The sequence below is a fragment of the Ipomoea triloba genome, chromosome 4, assembly GCF_003576645.1.
Source record: "Ipomoea triloba cultivar NCNSP0323 chromosome 4, ASM357664v1".
NCBI lineage: Eukaryota > Viridiplantae > Streptophyta > Magnoliopsida > Solanales > Convolvulaceae > Ipomoea > Ipomoea triloba.
In genome coordinates this window covers 11,002,919-11,023,428 of record NC_044919.1, presented here as the reverse complement: position 1 = coordinate 11,023,428, position 20,510 = coordinate 11,002,919, and the positions used below count along the sequence as shown (strand labels likewise).

General features: G+C 34.7%; 2 protein-coding genes across 2 annotated transcripts in view; one reads left to right on the top strand and one right to left on the bottom strand.

The window, feature by feature from the left end:
• Positions 1 to 11,768, top strand: part of LOC116016870 (probable acyl-activating enzyme 16, chloroplastic) — a 13,482-nt gene extending 1,714 nt beyond the window's left edge. The window contains exons 2-18 of the mRNA XM_031257309.1: positions 541 to 726; positions 1,768 to 1,882; positions 2,507 to 2,594; positions 3,805 to 4,016; positions 4,916 to 5,034; positions 5,900 to 6,049; positions 6,233 to 6,300; positions 6,674 to 6,779; positions 6,987 to 7,145; positions 8,340 to 8,393; positions 8,474 to 8,554; positions 9,218 to 9,355; positions 9,998 to 10,157; positions 10,926 to 11,005; positions 11,115 to 11,260; positions 11,355 to 11,412; positions 11,498 to 11,768. Of these exons, the coding sequence (XP_031113169.1) occupies positions 541 to 726; positions 1,768 to 1,882; positions 2,507 to 2,594; positions 3,805 to 4,016; positions 4,916 to 5,034; positions 5,900 to 6,049; positions 6,233 to 6,300; positions 6,674 to 6,779; positions 6,987 to 7,145; positions 8,340 to 8,393; positions 8,474 to 8,554; positions 9,218 to 9,355; positions 9,998 to 10,157; positions 10,926 to 11,005; positions 11,115 to 11,260; positions 11,355 to 11,412; positions 11,498 to 11,590 (2,013 nt within the window). The 3' untranslated portion in view covers positions 11,591 to 11,768. The remainder of the gene's footprint in view (positions 1 to 540; positions 727 to 1,767; positions 1,883 to 2,506; positions 2,595 to 3,804; positions 4,017 to 4,915; positions 5,035 to 5,899; positions 6,050 to 6,232; positions 6,301 to 6,673; positions 6,780 to 6,986; positions 7,146 to 8,339; positions 8,394 to 8,473; positions 8,555 to 9,217; positions 9,356 to 9,997; positions 10,158 to 10,925; positions 11,006 to 11,114; positions 11,261 to 11,354; positions 11,413 to 11,497) is intronic.
• A 2,832-nt stretch (positions 11,769 to 14,600) lies between these two features.
• Positions 14,601 to 20,033, bottom strand: LOC116015784 (exopolygalacturonase-like). Its single transcript, XM_031255956.1, has 4 exons — positions 19,881 to 20,033; positions 17,283 to 17,351; positions 15,734 to 16,048; positions 14,601 to 15,516 (listed from the first exon to the last, which is right to left on the bottom strand). Exons 1-4 carry the CDS (start codon positions 20,031 to 20,033, stop codon positions 14,776 to 14,778), a joined length of 1,278 nt encoding a protein of 425 aa, XP_031111816.1. The 3' UTR covers positions 14,601 to 14,775.
• Between the last annotated feature and the right edge of the window lie 477 nt (positions 20,034 to 20,510).

Genomic DNA, 20,510 nt, shown 5'->3' with positions numbered 1-20,510 from the left:
GGGGGGTGGGTGGGGGGTTGTGTTAGTCTAAAATGATTGTTATGACTGAAGTGCATTTTTGCAATTCCAATGTAGTTTCCATTTTTGCCTGATTCAATCGGGTTAATTACTCTATTGAAGTCATGCTTTTGCTAGACAATTCTCCAATCACCTTCCCAGCTTCACACAGTTCTCTTGCTAGAATATCTGCCAATTTTATATTGAGTTCACTTTGAGGATTTTTAATGCTGGTTACTTCTCTTTTGAGAACCATTTGCTAGGTGTTGTCTCACCTTACACAATCAAGCATAAAGCCCCTGATCAATTCCAGTTGCTAATGTATAAAAACATTCTGATAGTTAAGAAAATTTAATGCAAACCTTTATTAAGTATTACATTCCCATCCTTCTACCTCTTACCTAACATGTACTTTTGGAATGAAAACTTCTTGAGTGAATGTAATATGATTAGGAAATGTTCTGAGTAACTGATTTGCTCCGTTAGATTATTCTAATATTTTTCAGTCCCTAGTTTATTCATTATATTCTTTTTAACATGAAGGTAATACAAATCAGGAAGTGCTCACCTGTTTTGGAGAGCATATTGTTGCCAGAGAATGGAGTATTGCCATCTTCAGAATGGAAAACAGTTCCTGATATTTGGAAGACAGCATCAGAGAAGTTTGGCAACCGCATAGCATTAGTGGACCCATACCATAATCCTCCAACAAATCTAAGCTATAAGCAGGTAAGCCTTTCCTTTGGATATTTTTGCTTTATCACTTTATTGATATTTTTGTCTATCATGTGAAGCATAGTGTTTAAACAGAGGTATTTTCTCTCCTATATGTTCTATGATGTGGGGGTGGCTTGTGCACTTGGTCTCAACTTTTCTTTTGAACGTTGGGGTTGGTGTATTTACTAAGTGCTCACTTGTTGACCATTAGGTAGTGGTCTGGTACTAGGTCATCAAGGTCATTGACTCAAATCCTTGAAACAACATATGGTAAAGTTCTGTACATCTTTCATACCTAGATCTTGCAAGATGTGACAGCCTTGCACATTAGATTCAAACTTATTTGTGGGGTTGTGAGAGTTTTTATCTGTTGTTGCATATGTCCTAGAGGCTTTGTTTAGTATTTTTTTAATTGGTTTCATATAGTTGATGATTATCTTGTCCTCGCAACATGTACATTTCTAGATTTATTGGTAAAATTATTAATTGAGAATGTTGTTGCTTCTATTAGTGATTATCATCTATTTGAAGTGTATCGAAACTATGTTATAATTAGCTACACATCAGGATTTCTTGATGTGCCCAAGTATATAGAGACTGGTTTCCAGTGCATTTCTGCGAGTTACTGCTGTAGCTGGAGGGGTATTCTTCACTAGATCCTGTAGTTTGGCAGCTAGCTACTGTTACAAAGGTGTAGAATGGTCCTTTTATTGCCACTTAAGTTGTTTATCTGAAATATTTTGTCTGCTAAGATCTTAAAGAACACTGTATCTTTATGGAACTTGGTTCTGTACTTCATTTGAGAATCAGTAGTTTCAGTGTTTTTAATTCCTTGTCATGACAATTAGTTACATATTTTGCATCTGGCCACCTCCACATCTAATATACTGTTGGGTGTTTTCGAAGCTTGTTTTGCGAGCAATTTAAGTATCTTGTTTCAAAAAGGCTTGAGTCTCTAACTTTGTCTTGATCCTGATTTTATCTTCTTCTTCTTCTTCTTCTTCTTCTTTTTATTTATTTATTTATTTTTATTTTTTTATATGAAACTTGCAGCTTGAGAAGGAAATTGTGAGCTTTGCTGAAGGTCTTAGAGTTATTGGCTTAAAACCAGATGAAAAGATTGCACTTTTTGCGGACAATTCATGCCGATGGCTAGTTGCAGATCAAGGTACTTTCACACACAGCCACACAAACTCTCTCACTATTACTTCTTACTTTTCATATTTTTATTTATTGTAAGCTTCCACAAGCATGTGCTGCTTGTATACCCCAGCATTCTCAGAAAGATGTTGACTATCTTTTACTTTTTACAAAGTTTAACAATGGCTGGAAAACCATTCATGACCAGAATTTGACAAAGCCATTGTTTGAATTTATTCATTGTTAGTATTTCATGGAAGAAAGTTCTTAAATCCTAACTCCTAAGTATTAGGTGCAGTAGGAAGGATTTCCTGGTTAATTCCCTTGTGCTTAGTCGCATGGTTTCTCTGGCATTTTAAGTATCACATTAATGTTCAAAGTCAAACACATTATAACTCTTTTGAAGTCCGAGAAGCTTAAAAATGCTCACTATTTTCATGTTTACTGGTGGTTTCCAAAACCACCATATTGCTACCATCATTTATAGTTGGTGTACTCTTATGTGGGGTTGAATCAATTAAAACTATTTAAAAGTGACCTTGCGGTTATATTAGCTGTATCAAGTCAGAAACCTACTTTTTACCTATCAAATACATTATAATGCAAAATGAAATTCCTTTATTAAGAAAATTCATTAAAATGAACCCTTTAGGTATAATGACCACTGGAGCAATCAATGTGGTGAGGGGTTCAAGGTCCTCAGTTGAAGAGCTTTTGCAAATATACAAGCATTCTGAAAGGTTAGTCCAGATATTCTTCCAGAGAGGTGCTTCTATTAACTATTAATTTCACTTTCCTTTTTGTCTGAATATCTGATGTATATGCATACATATGATGAAATTTTCTACTTGGTGACGATAAGGTTATGATAATTTTAATTTGGATTATGTTTGTGACTTACTATCTAGTGTTTTTATTGTTTACCTCATAGAGGGCATATAACTTGCTTTCTATTCTTTCCCTCCTTTTCACCCATTTTCTTGTTACATTTCTGTATCACAAGAGCTGCTGACTTAATTTTGCTTTAGGCTTTCATTGAACCAAACCACGCTATCTTTCATTAATAACTCAAAAAATCTGTATCACAAAACATGTTTTTCCCCTTTCTAATTCTTATAAAAGTACAACAGAAAATATTAACAGCTTCAAGTAAATTAGACTGCTTCACCTCTCACATAGTTTTCGACTTAAATTGCTTGAGATGGATGCTACATCTGATTTGTTAAACAAGTTAACTCCAATCCTACATTGAAGTTAAATTCAGTGGGCTTCTGTGGTTCTGCCACTGCACAAAAAATGCAATAAAATTTACCCCATATATATTTGCAGCATATATGTGTTGGTGGCTTTCATTTATGAACATATACATGGAGGAAGAGAGAGGTTTCTAAAAATTGCATATCAATTAACCTGTCTTTTCTTCTTCCAAGGTTTTAATAGCCATTTTGCTTCTCTCAATATTTCTCCTCCTCAAACCAACCTCTCTCCTATAGTCACAATCTTCAAACTACTAAAGTTATGTTTTTGAAATCATATGTATCTTTTCCATCAGGGTCACCAAACTGCCTCGCACACCAGATTATAGAAACAACTTTTGATTTATTTCATCATATGTGTGTGTGTAATATATATGTGGATTTAGAATTTAGAATTTTGAGCGAAGTTTAATTTTGCTGATTGTATATCTCAGCATTTGTTGTTGAAATTGGACAATTTGCTCAAAATGATCTATTCCTTTTATGAGTAAGCTATCTAAAATGAGTGTTCCTAAACTTACCAATTTTCCACTTGCATTTAAAAGAAGCATGCCCAGTTTATGCTAGTAAATGTAATTACTACAGGCTGATTCTCCCTCCTGTATCTTCTTCCTTTCCATCGAAACTGATAAGTTTTTATATCCTTACAAAATAAATGGAACATGCCATGATTTTTTTGTCACTATAATTACAGTGTTGCACTTGCTGTCGACAATCCTGAAATGTACAGCCGAATTGCAGAAACCTTCCACTCCCATGCAGATGTAAGATTTGTCATCTTACTTTGGGGGGAAAAATCAAGTATCACAAGTGAAGTAATGGATGGACGCCCCATATATAGTTATAACGAGATCTTAGATTTGGGGAATGAGAGTCATATGGCTTTGCTTCACTCACAAGAAGCAAGTAAGTGATTTTACCTCAGATAAATGAATGATTTATAAAATTAATTACTGATATTTAGCAGAAGATATTTTGAAGCTTTATTTATATTATCAAAAACAATAGTCAAGAATCGTATCATTCCAATGTTTTCTATGTAGATAGAAATTGTATTCTGTTGAGGATGGTAAATACAATAATGCATCTCCTCTCTAGTAGTTTTTACTTTGGATTGGGGCGGAGCACAAAACATAGCATCAAGACAGGCAGTTTATTGAACTGTTAAATAAAGTAATATATATGTCCATCGCTAATAGTTTGAGGTTTAGTTATGGTGGATAACATTTGCTACTTTATCTATAACCCTCAGCAAATATACCAGACAAATGATACTCCACTGGATGTATATGCAGATAGATATATCCTTACTCTATATTTTCCATTTCTTAGCAAGGAAATGCTAGTTGCCGGTCCATTTTTATAGAAGCTTAGACAACAATTCTCAAATCCACTGCTTACTTTAATTTATCTTCTCCCACATAATCACACTGCTTTTTAAGTCTGTAATTTCCAGTTCCAATCCAGGAATTCTCTGTAATTTCCACTAACTCAGAGTCTAGAACCATGGGGTATATGAGGCTACAACATGTAGACATTTGATTTGACTTAGGAAATAAAAAGAAAAAAGAAAAAAAAAACAACCGTGAATATAATAATGGCCACTTGGTCATACAATATACTTTCACATGGTAATGTGAGAGTAAAATGCTGATTTTATTTCATTTACTTCTTGTTTTATTTTGAATTCTGTTAAATGTAAATGCTTGGGTATCTTAGACACTAGTATATCCTTTGAAGATTCCTTGTCTCAGACTGAATTATGTTTGGGTGGAATGATCACTGACTAACTAATGCAATTTCAGGGCATCAATACACATATGAACCGATCAACTCCGATGATGTGGCTACACTTGTTTATACTAGTGGAACTACTGGCAATCCAAAAGGTGTTATGCTCACGCATGAAAATCTGCTTCACCAGGTCTCTGCATTTTCATTTTAACCTTTACTATAGTAACATTGCCAATATCATTGACCTTTATAAGTAGTAACCTCTAAAAAACAACATTAGTTTCCAAAATTGATATCATTTTAGAAGTTCTTTTCAGCAAGGCACTTTATAGAGTCTCATTCTGAGTTTGGGGTTCACATATTGCTAAACCTTGGAATTGATCATAAAGCAACAGATAGGATATGGTGTTTTTATATTGTTGATCATAGTCCATAGATTGGTTATAGGAAGCATGCATGCATAGAGTTAGTATTGAAATTCAAGTTTTGGTAAGGTTCAAAGAGAGTGAGAGGATACTCCATTGGGGTGGAGTATTGGAGTGACCTCTTTATTTATTTATTTATTTTTTGAGTACAGTGACCTCTTTATTTATTTATTTATTTTTCTTTGTTTTTTTCGTCATGATGATCCACTTTGATGTTGTTGCCAACTCTTGGCTAATGTTAATTTTTATTGAATTAGATTGAGATAATTTCTTCCAAAATTTGTACTCCCTTTGTCCCATTTTTTAAGAATAGTTGCATTTGGTGTGGTTTTTAAGAATACAAATAAGATGGTATGCACTTTCCAAATTTTCCCTTCTAAAAAGAGGTATCCTGAAAAAGTTAAAAAGTAATAAAGGTTGTATTGGGACAGGATCAATAAGATGGGACAGAGGGAGTAGGTTTTTGATCATCCATCCTGGTAATTTTTGCTCGGTTAATATCCCAGGTTCTGGTTGTAATGATTTATAGGAAACTACTTCTAGTGTTTTAGGATCTTGTTATTTTGCTTTTGCTATCTACAGAATTGTTGCTCAGTTGATGCACATTAAATGAGCAGACTTTATATGTAGATTTTGAATCTTTGGGATCCTGTACCTGTTGTGCCCGGGGATAGATTCCTGAGCATGCTTCCTCCTTGGCATGCATATGAACGTGCTGCTGAATATTTCATATTCTCGTTAGGATGCGAGCAAGTATACACTACGGTCAAAAACTTGAAGGTATATTGTATTGTTATATTCGTACTCTTTCATTGAATTTCAGTTTACCTAGTTTTCATTGATATTAAACATATTAGAAATTGTAGTCAATTTGTTTTACTCAATTTGCAGTTGTCATTGTCCTTTAAAAAAAATAAAGAAAAGAAGATTATGTCGTTCTGATTCAGTTTACTCATATTTTAGGAAGATTTAAAACGTTATCAGCCACAGTATCTAATATCAGTTCCTTTGGTATATGAGACATTATACAGGTAAATTTTATGTAACGAGCTTTTTGTTTTATTACTTCATTTCATACAAGTGTTCTATAACTTTACTAAGGAGGAGCTCTGCAGTGATAAAATGACAAAAAATTGGTTTTACTAAAAGTTGGATTGGCATTAAATTTCTATAAACTTCTAAAACACTAAACAGAATTCATGAATACAAACTCCCTTCAACCCAACTTTCCATCTGTTATATTTTGTGATCTAAATTTCTGTAGTTTCCCTGGAATAACAAATATGAAGATTTGTATTCTGTGTACTTTCCAAATCTTCTGGATGCATTCTTTTCTTTCATGATACAGTGTTCTGTATTTTTATTTTTATTCTTATTTTTATTTTTTAATTTTCAATCTTGCAGTGGAATTCTGAAGCAGATAAATACAAGCAGCCCTGCTCGTAAGCTCATTGCCTTGTTATTTCTAAAGATCAGTTTCGCATACAAGGAGGCCAAAAGGATATATGAGGTTTAGCATCAACCTTTCTTTCAATTTTGAATGTGTTTGAGTTTCTAAATTTTAATTAATATAGAGAGCTTTGGTTAGTATTCAAGATTCATATTCTAACAAATCTTTAGCTACAGTCAAAATGTCAGATACTCCACATGTAAATCGATAGCACCTTAACTAATTTCTTTGAATTGTCCTCTATATTTTTTTGTCTCTATGTTCCAGGGGAAATGCTTAACAAAAGATCAGAAACAGCCTTCTTACCTTGTTTCAGTTTTGGACTGGTTATGGGCCAGAGCCATTGCTGCTCTATTGTATCCATTGCATTTGTTGGCAAGGAAATTAGTTTACAGTAAAATTCACTCAAGCATTGGTATTTCTAAGGTATGGTAAAAAGCTTACCTAATTAAGCCACGGCATGCGATTCAGTGTGCAGAAATTGAAGTTAATATGTCACTTTCTTTCTTTTACTTCAAAAGAAATTTGGGATATTTGGATACAAGTGAATGAGTTTCTCAATATTTGGTTAGAACACGCCCATATTTATTTTAGACAATGGTATTTGCATACAGAATTTTATACACAAGTTTACACATGCTGACATGGTTCCACAGCTCTTCATATTCATTGGTTACTTGTGAATTTCAAATTGATAAGCTTAAAAGTCAGCCCACAATGTGCTTACATAATAACTGGGAACTAGTATAAATAGTCTTTATTTGTCACTTTGATATATGATGTTCCAGGAAATTGTGGTAACTTAGGTCAAACTTATAAATTTTTAACTTTGAGTCTTCTCTGTTTAAAAAGCATATAGGAATGTTGAGACCCACTTTGCAAAAACTGGTGAACATTGCTTCCATTATCCGTAAGGAAAACCGTTGGACTGAATAAAATAATTCTGCTTAAGGTTGCACTTAGAGTTATGCTAGGATTGCTAGCAATGAAGAAGCTTATAAGCAAATAATCGAGAAACATAGCAGCAGATAAAAGCACTCTGTGGGTGATTTTCTTGATGAACAGTTGGTGTCTATGGAGGAACCCTTTTAACAAACATTCCTAAAAGCACTTATAAGGCCACTTCTAAAATGCTGTTCACTAAATCTAAGAAATGTGGCAGTTGAGTGGGTCATAATAATCTGAGCTAAGATTACCATATACGTCTTTCTCAAAAGTTTTAAGCACTTGTTGAGACCTATAACAACTTAATATGGTTGAAAACATTCAAGCCAAAATTATCTTCCAAAAATGGGAAACACTAAAAGAAGTGAGTGACGAACAGCAGTAATGCAGCATAGATGCCAATGTACATCGCTGTACTGTGAAGATGTATTTTCATAATTATGTGGCCATGTGTATAGAAAGTATATTTGGCATAGTGAGAAAGAGTCGGGCACTCAGGCACAGTGTAGGTTTTGAGGAAAGGTCTGCAACTTTAAACCCTGTTGAGAGAAGTTGATTCTAGCGCGTGAACCTATGACGAGCAATTGATCACAACATTCCTACCAATAATTTTTTGTACTCTACGAGGTATTATGTAGTAGATGTTAACTTATTAATGGCTTTGGTCTTTTGCAGGCTGGAATAAGTGGAGGTGGTAGTCTTTCCTCGCATGTTGACAAGTTCTTTGAGGTTTGGTGCTTTATCTTTATGGCTATCGCCAAGTGTGTGGATTGATGCTTAGCTCTGATTCAAACTGTGATATCATACAGGCAATTGACATAAAATTGCAAAATGGATATGGTTTAACAGAGTCATCTCCTGTTGTTGCTTGTCGGCGTCCAAACTGTAATGTAATCCTCTTCACATTGAAACTGTGCATTCCTAGTCAATCTTTAACTGTCATAGCTGAAGTTGTTAGTTGATTTGCACTGATTAGTACTTCAAATGAGTGAATTGTCTTTTTGTATTTGTTTTTCATCGCCAACTATTCACATGTTAGAATCATCTACCTAGACTATTTTTTTAGACATCACTTCTTAATTTCCTCAAAACAATTTTGAGTAGAGGTAACTTTTCATGAAATAAAATTGACAGACCCCATAATTCTATACTGGACAACAAAAAATTGGACAAGCCACTGGAAGTTACCCCTAGCAAAAAAAAATTGTGTGCATTACTTTCAGCCTTTTCTCTCATCACGATTATTGAGTGCACAACCCCAAACTATCTTCTCTTTGATCCATCCAATATAGGTTTTCTTAATCATTTTGCTTTATTAATTTTTTCTTGAGGGGAGATTGGTGTTCACTGGGGGAAGAGAGAGCCAGAGAGGGCTTGTTGGCTTGTACAAATAAATTGGTACTTACACCATTGCATGCATATCTGTTCTTGTTGCTTATTTGATTTCGATCTTACATATCATAAATTCCTGTATTCAGCTACTTTTTTACTGTGCTTTGTGTTGCCTATACAAATGAAAGTCTATATCTTGACAATTACACATTTGTTTGTAGGTCCTTGGCTCAATTGGGCCTCCCATTCGGCACACGGAAATAAAAGTAGTAGATGCAAAAACAGATAAGGTCCTCTCCCCTGGTTCAAAAGGCATTGTCAAAGTCAAAGGACCACAGGTGATGAAGGGCTACTACAAGGTTAGTACTCCAATGATTTTCATTTTTTTAGATCAGTTTCATTTTGTTGAAATCAGTGCTTTCTTTGTTATAAAGTATTTGATAAATTGATAGTGTTATAATCTAAGATTGGGCCAAGGTCACTCAATTGGGCTATAATGCACATGGGGCCAAACCACACTTAAAGATTCGAATCCAATCAATTAGCTAGTCTAACTCATAACCTTATAAACCCATATGTCCTCTCTTATTTTATCAATATGAGACTCTTAACAGATAGTAAATCTAAGAAATTTTCAAAATTTTCCATTGAATAAGTCTCTCTTTCTACATAATTCATGAATTTGTATGTGTGCAACTTCACTTTAGTTCTACTGTGTTCTGCTTTCGATGACCAATTGGCCACGTAATGTCTTATAACTCTTACGTGGTGTTTGGTTCATGGAATAGGCCAAGAATGGAACGGCATTCCTCGGAATGTCTATTCTGCCCTTGGTTCATTTTATATTCTGCAGAATCGACTATTTACAAAGCAGCATTAAGAATATATGCTCGTGTGTCCTTGTTGCTTGTCTAGTAGCTTATAAAGAACATTTGCTTTTATCTTTGAATACTGATCTTGTTGTTTGTGTATTGAGTATGAAAATTTGTTTTTATGTTCAGAATCCAATGGCTACAAAGCAAGCTATTGATGAGAATGGATGGCTAAATACTGGTGATCTTGGTTGGATTGTTCCTAATCATTCTATAGGGCGATCTCGCAATTCTTCTGGTGTTATTGTTCTTGAAGGTCGTGCCAAGGATACTATAGTGCTTTCATCAGGTGATTGCTAAACTCTTACTTGGGGTGCAATGATACTCAAGCTGTTATATTCACCCACCATTTTTCATTTACAGTACTGAACAACAAACTTTTCTAATTCCATACCATGGTGATATGGGCTGATAGTAGGAATACAATTTTGCACGAGTATGAAATTTGGAGTAAAAACCTTTCAATCAGCTAAACCCTTTTAGTCACTTGCAATTTGAATCACAAAATTGTTCCCTATCAGTGCTTTCTGTTCATGTAACTTCTGCATTTAATTCAATGCTGCTTTACATGCTTACAGTATTTTATTCTACCGGTCTGGGCTCTTATGAGAACCACCGTCCATGTGAGAACTGTGGACAAATATGGGATGTCCCATCTGTGGACAAATATGGGATGTCCCATCTACTATATCTAACGGTTGAAAAATGAAAGTGGGTCAATTTCATTAATATTACAAACTTCAAAGTTTGTACGGAGTAATATTTATAAAACTGACTCACCCTTTTTTACCTTATTTTCAACCGTTAGATCTACTGCAGCTCAAATTTGTTCACAATTTTCACGTAGAGAGTGGTTCTCATATGAACCTAAAACACACTATCCTACCTTATAATGGGAAAACGGAAAATTAATCTTCTTAATCCTAGTTTTTCAGGTAACTAGTATCTTTTACTTCATAATTTCATTTTCTTCTCAAGGCCTTGGCTATCAGCATTCTAGCTGTGAAACATTTCCATAAAGTTTATGTAACAACTGACATATATATGCAATGGATAGGTGAAAACGTTGAACCATCTGAGATTGAAGAAGCTGCGATGGGTAGCAATTTGATTCAACAGATTGTTGTCATTGGTCAGGTGTGATAGATTTTGACTCGTATTTGATTTCTACAACTAGTTTTAACGTTCATTTGAATACATACACCTTTTATTTTACATCATACAACTTCACACCTGTAACATGTAGGATAAACGACGTCTTGGAGCTCTTGTTGTACCACATAAAGAGGAGGTTCTTTTAGCTGCAAAAAATTTGTCCATGGTTGATTCTGACGCTACAGAAGTTAGCAAGGAGAAAACATCTAAACTATTACACGAAGAACTACAAAAATGGTAAGGCAATATCGACCAAATTATTGTTGTCATCATTTAGTAGAAACAAATGAAATGCACAACAAAACCCCGTCTCGTGTTTCCCTTAATGCAGGACGACAGGTTGCATGTTTCAAATTGGGCCTATCCTCATCATTAACGAGCCTTTTACGGTAATCATTTTTGGCAGCATAGCCATTCATTTCCCAGATCAAAGATTTGACAATAGCTTACACATTTTGGTTTGTGGGTTTGCAGATTGATAACGGTTTGCTGACTCCAACAATGAAAGTCAGGAGGGACAAAGTAACAGATCTATACAAAGAGCAAATTGAGGATCTATACAAGTGACTTCCTCAAAATATTGGGTTGTAATTTTGAACCAATGGTATTTAATTAATAACTCAGTTGCCTTAGTGTTCAAGGTGCCTACAGGTTTTTTTTTTTAATTGTATTTCTCTTTTTACTTTTTCCTTGTATCCAAAAATAAAAATAAAAATGAAGTGATTGATATAATTATTTTCTTAAATGCTTATCAGTCAAAATTTTCTTGATATGCGTTTGGATTTAATTTTTATTTTTTTTACCATTGAGGACCCAAATTGAGTAATGAGTTGATACAAATTCAATTTCGAACAGAGTAATTGAACTTTTACATTTTCAATGCATTTTGTTACGTAGTACAATAAATAATAATAATAATAATAATAATAATATTATTATTATTATTATTAATTTATTATTATCCCTCCTATGTTAGTTTTGCAGTACTTGCTAAGACTATAATGAGGTGTTGCAATTCTAACAGCAGAATCACAACACTTGCAATTCTTATTTCAGAATTAATGCAACACAATTGTAGGCCACTTTTGAATTTTTATTTTTATTATAATTATTACTTTATTGATATAAATAATAATCTTTTAATAAAGTGAGATTACTTTAAATCGATGAAGAATGAATAGTATGGATGAAGAATGAATACAGAATGAATAGTACTATATATTTTTATTTGATTAATTGATGATAATATGTTGGTTGAGTTTTCCTTCAAATTTTGAAATATATAATACCTAATTAAAGTAAACATTATAAGATAATTTTGAAAGTCATTTTCCTTTGATTAACTAATTTGTTCATTCTCATCAAAGCAACAGAACACATACTTTTTTTTTTGAGTACTATTCACTCTGTTATAATGTAGTATAGGCTCGAACCCACTCCTATCATCCATGTGGGAGTGTTAACCGGAACACCGGATGTCACTAGAACACATACTTTAATAGTACAAATCTCACTTAATAGTATTGTAATTAATAAATTATCAAAATTGTAATAATAAGTTAATTAATCAAAATACATTCCATTAAACTAAACAAAATTTATCCTCTTCAATCAGATAGCTAGGAGCTTATTTAAGCAGTTTTCCTTGACAAATGTAAAATGATTGGACAAATTATATATTTAAGAATGTTGTTATTTTACATTGGATATTATTGGTTTTGTGACCGGGGTAGTCACTTGGTTGGCTAACATAACCGATTAAATGAGAAATAAAATGTAAAAAAATAGAGACAACAATTTAAACATAGAAATCAAAAGGTAAAAACCACGGGCCTTTTTGGGCGGTGTCAAGCCAGAAATTCACTTATTTTGTAGGCATTTTTGTACAATTTTGTGTCTTCTTCAAATGGATGTCGATTGAGCTATCCTAGTTCTCGTTCCTGACTCCCTCTTTTATAGTAGAAGGGAGAGTGATGCATATGGTGAGTAGGCTCCCTACAATAATGAGGTATTTAATAGGATTTTATGGGTAGTTAATGGGATTTATTGGCAATGAATAGGTTTTATGGGTGATGGGTAAATATGCAATTGGACTAGGCGGACCGTGCACTTTGCTACCCTACTTGACAACCACTTGGCCGATCCGCATCGACCACTCTACACTTCGTCAACAACCGCTCGCGATCCGCATCGACCACTCTACACTTCGTCAACAACCGCTCGGTCGGTCCGCATCGACCACTCTACACTTCGTCAACAACCGCTCGGTCGGTCCGCATCGACCACTACACTTCGTCAACAACCGCTCGGTCGGTCCGCATCGACCACTCTACACTTCGTCAACAACCGCTCGGTCGGTCCGCATCGACCACTCTACACGTCAACAACCACTTGGCCGATCCGCATCGACCACTCTACGCGCCAACAACCACTTGGCCGATCCGCATCGATCACTCTACGCTTCGTCAGCAACCATGGCCGATCCGCATCGATCACTCTACGCTTCGTCAGCAACCACTTAGTCGGCCTATTACCGCCTCTACGCTTCGTCAGCAACCACTTAGTCGGCCTATTACCGCCCTACGGGCGCGTCAGCAACCACTTAGTCGGCCTATTACCGCCCTACGGGCGCCCCGCTGCCACCCTACGGTTGACTCACTGCCGCCCTACGGGCGACTTATTGCCGCCCTACGGGCAGCCTACTAGGGAGCTAGGAGATTCCGACCTACAGGAATCATTCGAGCTCCCCGAAGTTTCTAATCGTTTGCAATGCTCGAGGCGACAAGTGATGGCATTTTGTGAGTAATTGATCTGCCACCTCGAGCACTTAAACGTCACGGAGATCCTGCAGAGCGACTGTTCGATGTGACCAATGCCGACATGACACGTCAGACCATCCGCATGTCATCTGTTGAGTACTCACGTGACCTGCTTAGTATAAATAGAGGGAGAGACACTTGCGACAGAAGAGGGATCTCTCTGGCTCTCTCCTTGTTACTGTTCGTCACCCGTAGAGCGACATAGCTTCTCACCGCTCAGTCGTTAACCGGTAGAGCGACCGATTGACCGGCTGAGCGACACCCTTTACCTCACGTAACACACATATCCGTAGTGTAATCGTAGACCCCGTTTACATTAACGCTATCAATGGGTAAATGAATATTTATGGCTACTTAATTGGAAGTTATGGATGAATAATTAGCTAGGGAGTCAAGATTGACTGATTACGTCGCAAATTCGAGTGTCATGCCCGACTGCTTGTTAGGTGGTACTGAATGGGTACTTATGTTGGGGTATCCAAAGACCTTGTGGTCAAGTGGCACCCGGTGTATACTCCTATGTGGAAGGGAGTAGGTTCGAGCCTCAGTGGAGGCATCTGTTCACTCTTTGCTTAAGTTAAGAAAGTAGCTATGAACAGATACTACACTCTTTGTGCTTCAGTAGAACTAAAAAAAAACAGATACTACATTGTAACACAGTCAGTAGAACTCAAAACGAAAAAAATGAATGGTCACATGATCGAACCATGTGATTAAAAAGATTGAGAAAATGGAACATATACTATAGAGAGTCATGAGTGTTTCAAAAACAATTATTTATTAATTTACATTTATTGTATATATAAAGATTATTAAAGTGGAGACTTATTACATCATATATCAAGTGTCTTATGTCTATGCTATTGAACTATATGACTTATTACATCATATATCAAGTTTATTCGTGGTAGGTTAACAAGTTAAAATAGCAGGTTAACCACACCTGGCAGGATAATTGCTTCCAACGAATTCCCCTTTGAAATTTGAACAACTGGCCTTGGTTTGTCGTTGACTTCCCCATTTTATGTTCAACCGCGACAATGTGATATCTCGGCAAGGATTAGCTTTGCTGCAATCCATAATCACTGCAATCTCGTCATTGCTAGTTCCCTTGATGTTCTCGTATTTCACGTTTGAGATCTTCACCTGCGATTCTCCCCCCGATCCGCAATTCGAATTCGGACAATAGTTCTGGTCGATGATGATCGGATTATCGACGTTCTGCAAAACGATGTCTCTGTAAGTGACGCCGAACACCTTGCTAGGGTAAGGAGACGCCCACGTCTTGATCCGAAGTCCGTTTGTGGTGCCGGATAATCGGGAGTTCTCGACGACGATGCCGCTCACGTCGCCTTCGTCCTCGTACTTTCCTAGGCTTCCGATGCTGATGCCGTGGCCGGGGCCGCAGTTGACGTTGTTGATGTGGACGTTTTTTGTTCCGCGGATTATGGCGATGCAGTCGTCGCCGGTGCCGATGTCGGAGTTGAACACTTTCACTCCGTCAGATCTGGAGATGTGGATCCCATCGGTGTTAGGGCTCTTGTCCGGCGCTACTATTTTGACGCCGTTTATCTCGACGGTTTGGCTCTCAAAGATTTTGATGTGGGACGACTTGCTGTTTACCGACGTTATGCCTCCGATGTACGCATCACTCACTCCGCTCAGTTTTATAGACTATGAGAATATAATTTCTGAGTTTTAAATATCTATAAACTGAATAAATAATTTGAATTTTGTATAAATTAAAAGAGTATACAATCCGCCAAAGGCCTTTTGGTCAAGCGGCATCCGGTGTACACTCTCATGTGAAAGGGAGTGGGTTCGAGTCTCAGTGGAGTCAACTATTGACTCTTGTAAAAAAAAAAAAAAAAAGAGAGTATACAATCCATACCGTGGGGGATAGGTCGCAATTATTATCTTGTTTGCAATTGTTTTGACCCCACGCAGTTTCACCGAGGCCATTAAACGTGCCGGTGCCAGAAACGGTTAGGCCCCGGACGGTAGTGAAATGAACCCATTCTTCGGCACCGCCGATAGAAGCGCCGGGCGGAGCCTTCACATTGCCGTTAACTTGAAATGTGATTGGAGCATCGCATGGGCCGTAAAAAGTAACGGCTTTCAACGAGAAAGTCCCCTTTGGAATTACAACTGTGTTTTGGTCTTTATTGCTTCCCTGGCATGCTAGGCTCCAGGCTTCCTCCAATGCCTAAAATACAACAAACTATGAGACTATGAAACAAATTTGGTGTAGTATAGTGTATAAATGTTATACATATACAAATATTCTTTCATTTGAAAAATTATTGGACTAAATAAATTAAAATTGAACATATTGTAACAAAGTCAATATTAAAAAAAAAATTGATTGGGTTCGGGAGGGGTGGTAATATTAGGGTGGCTATAGTGATAGCTATTAGATTAGAAAAATAGCAGTACAATAGCAATGAGAGCGATTGGAATGATAAATGACCATAAAAGAATTTAAATAAAATGTATTAAAATAAACGGTGACTATTGGTTCGAGTGGTGTGTTGAAAGCAATTCACTCATTCAACTATTATTTTGCCAAACTTTTTTAAAAACGACTAGAGTGGTGGAGTGCTCTCACCACCGATCATTATATCATGGATCATGGTCCACTTTGTAAGATAAACTACTGATATAAGATATATTTTTATTATATCAAATATACATTTTTAAAACACTAAATGTTCATTTTCTGAATGCATATTATTTGAGTACGTACATTATTTGGTAGTAGTAATAAACCTTCAGTATACAAAATAATGTATGTTCAGTATATTAAAAATAACATTCTTTCATAGTCCACGTTACCAAACTATAGTCCACATTATAATTTGCCATTTCCAGAAAACTATTGGTTCATTTTCCAATAGTTTTCTGGAAAATAAGCAAAATTGTATAATTAAAATTTTAATTGTTGTTAACTAAAAAAGATTTGGCAATAGCTATGTTATGCCCAGTTATTTTTTCAAATAACAATCAAAATAATTTTTAAAAAAAAATGTACTAGTTTCGGTTTTTGCCAAAAACTAGTATAATATACTGGTTTTGTCTAGTTTGTATTGGTTCGCGGTGGAAACCAATATGGTTTCTTGGAAACCAATCAAGATAGAAAGCGGATGATGGCGGAAGAAACCCGAAGAAGCATTCTTAAAAGCTAGGAAAAATCAGTTGATTCAGAAAATGACTTCCTCCAAAAAAAAAAAAAAAAACAAAAATAAAAGAGGAAGCCATTTTCCAAAAAGAAAAACAAACTATTTTTCCTTTGCCCGGAAATCATTTTCCGTTAACTTAAACTTTTCACTTTCTCTTAAAAATTAGAGAAATCATTTTTTGAATTTTCAAACGCACCTTAAATCATCTGCCAATCTTAAAATGAAAATTATTTAAAATAAAATAGAGAATTAATTATTTACCGCTGTAATATCAGAATCTTCATCGGAAATGGCAGCAAAAGAATACACGTTAAAGATTTCAGCTTCAACCTGGTGTAAACAAATTCTGAGTAGAATGAGAGCAAGGAGATAATAAAATGTTGGGATAATGCATGAACTGTTGCAACCCATTTTCAACTTTTTTTTTAATCTTTCTTTCTTCCTACTATATTATATATATATATATATATATATATGAAGTCACACACAAGAAGGGAGCTCTATTTATATGTAAATAACCATTAAAGGAATATATATATATATATATATATATATATATATATATATATATATATATATATAAGGTATGAAAATTATATCCAAGATTTAAAATCTTTATATATCTCATTTAGAATTAGATTATTTACAGAAAATTATTAAAACAAATTGTACTTTTTTTTCTTAAGATATAGGGTAATTGAAAAATTCGTTATAAGTGTTTGTTATACTCACTTTTCGTTTCTAAATTATTATTGATGTTGCACTTTTCGTGCCTTTACTAATAAAACATTAAACACGGAATTTGCAATTTTAGTATAACTCAGGGACGAAAAGTAAACAGGAAATGACGAAAAATGCTAACGCCAATGATAACTTAGAGACGAAAAGTGAGCATGATCAACACTTAGGAACGAACAATTACCTTATAACTTAGAGACGAAATGTGCAATTTTTTCAAAATATTAAGTAAGATCTTAATCATGTCAGGAAGAAGTATATTTTAATTCCAATTAAATTATATAACGTAACCGATCTGAAAATGGGTTAAAGGGCTAAAAATTTGCAATATGATACTTAATAACCATTATACAAATTTATATATATTAGGAATGAATTATGATACTTAACCATTGTACAAATTTATATATATTAGGAATGAATTATGATACTTAATAACCATTATACAAATTTATATATATTAGGAATGAAAATTATGTCATGGGATCTGATTTAGAATCGTCCTTATATGTCTTATTTAGATTATTTATCCCAAAAATATTAATTAAGATGTTAATCTTATTAGGGAAAAGTATATTTTAATTCCAGTTAAGACTATATAACAAATCTGGATTGAACTATGAGACTATATAGAAATATTTTTTTCATTTGAAAAACCATATATATATTGGACTAAATAAAATTTATTGAGTTAGGAAGGAGTAATAAAAGACCTTGTGGTCTAGTGGCACTCGGTGTCCCAGTTTACATTTTCACATGGATGATGGGAGTGGGTTTGAGCCTTAGTGTAGTCAACTGTTGACTCTTTGTGCTTTAGTAGGTTGAGAAAGTAATCTTATTGATATTAAATCATCTGCCAATCAACAGGGCCGGTAATATATATATATACTAGTTTTACACGCTGGGTTAATGCCCATGAATATTTTTTTAAAATAAAGGCATTGTAGACACATAATTATAAATTAAAGAAATCCACATGTATCATTTTTTGTTGTAACTACTAATTTATTTAATTCAATAAGAGTAAAATAGAATGATCCCGCTTGAATTTGTTGGGTTATTTGAGTACTCTCTTTGCCAACTAATCCCCAAGTAGTTAATATAATTAGCTTCAAATTATTTTTTAAAAAAATTTGTTTCATGGTATTAATAAAATACTTGGTAAATAAATATATAATATTATTTTGTATTTTTTTTGAGAATATTATTTTGTATTATAACTTTGATATTTAATTACAAGATACGGATTCTTATAAGATAAGGGGATGTCTTCTTTTCACTGAGGTTTTACCAAACAAAATGAGGTCATCGGCAAAGAAGCAATGAGATAGTCGTTGCCCTCCTCGCCCGACTTGACCTCTATGGATGTTCTGTGTAATGGCTTGACTCTTGATTCATTCCAGAACAAGAATTTCACTCATTTGAATGAAAGAGTTTGATTGTAAAAATAAGATAATGGACAATGTAATGAATATCAATTGATAAATTTTAATGTAAAGAATCTTTGCATGCGAGAAAATAAAGACAATATAACTAATGAAATTATTTCTCGTATTTAATTTAAAGAGTCTTTAAAAGTCTAAATTGAATACTGCCAAACTTTTAAAGTTGATAAAACTCTTTAAAAGTCTAAAAGTTATGATTGAATAAACCCCCTTAATAAATGAAAACGAATATTCTCAAAATCTTAACAAACTACACTGTTCGTTAGTGTTCAATTTGTTAATAACCCCAGTGAGGGTACATCCAATAAGCTAATGATGTAGAAGGATAAAGTGTGTGCATGAGATAAATATATAGACCCATATGCATGTGAGAATGTGCTAACTCAATTGAAATTAGCATGTCATTACCATCAAGAACCAACAAGAATTTGACAGTCATTTGACATAGTCAATTGTAGATCATTAGGTCGTCAAAGGTTCATTGCAATCTGCATATTGCATTCATTGTGCAAGAAAAGGAGGAAGGAGAATACTATGAAGCTTGATTTGAGTTCTGTGATGCTGCTAGCAGTCTCAATCTTTCATAAGCATTGAAAGACATGTGAGAATAATCCCTCATGGCTCGGAAAAGTTCAGGCAACTGAATCTTCAGAGTACCCAAAGATTTCTCTCTCACCTGGATACAATGCTTTTGATAAGCTTCGATTTCCTCATCTAACCTCTTCTGCAAGCTGTCTACCACAAATTGCCTCTCTGAAATAGGATCTTTGCCATTAGCGTATGTTCTTCTATCAGGGTCTATCTCATCGGGTGGAGTTCTACGTTGCATATACTTATGGTACCAGTTTCGAAAGCCTGCCTCTTGCCGTCTTGCGCATATACTCTTTTCTAGTATATATATATATATGCCAAAGGGCTTGTGGTCAAGCGGCATAGCTGTGGCTCTAGTTCTGATATGTTCTGATTAACCTGACAATTCGTGTATATGGGTTCGTTAACGGGTCGACATGATAACGACACGAGCACGATGAGGTTAAACACGAACACGACACGTTAAGGTTAACGGGTTCAAAATTATAACACGAACACAATTTGTTAACAGGTTAAACGGGTTGACACGATAGACACGTTTTGTTAACGGGTTTCGGATCGTGTCGACACGATATTACACAAAACCCGTTTAAACCCGCTAAATCTATTGATATATTAAAAACTAAAATTTAAAGTTAAGTTATATAAAAAAGAAATAAAACATACAATCAAATCCATCAAACAAACTAAAAAAATATTCAATTTATAACATTCA

Coding starts and splice junctions, on each gene's coding strand:
- LOC116015784 (XM_031255956.1), bottom strand. CDS start 20,033: ATGCAACGTAGAACTCCACCCGATGAGATAGACCCTGATAGAAGAACA. Junction 17,352..19,880: donor ATCAAAAGCATTGTATCCAG/GTGAGAGAGAAA, acceptor TGTTTACACCAG/GTTGAAGCTGAAATCTTTAA. Junction 16,049..17,282: donor AAGATTCTGATATTACAGCG/GTAAATAATTAA, acceptor GTTGTATTTTAG/GCATTGGAGGAAGCCTGGAG.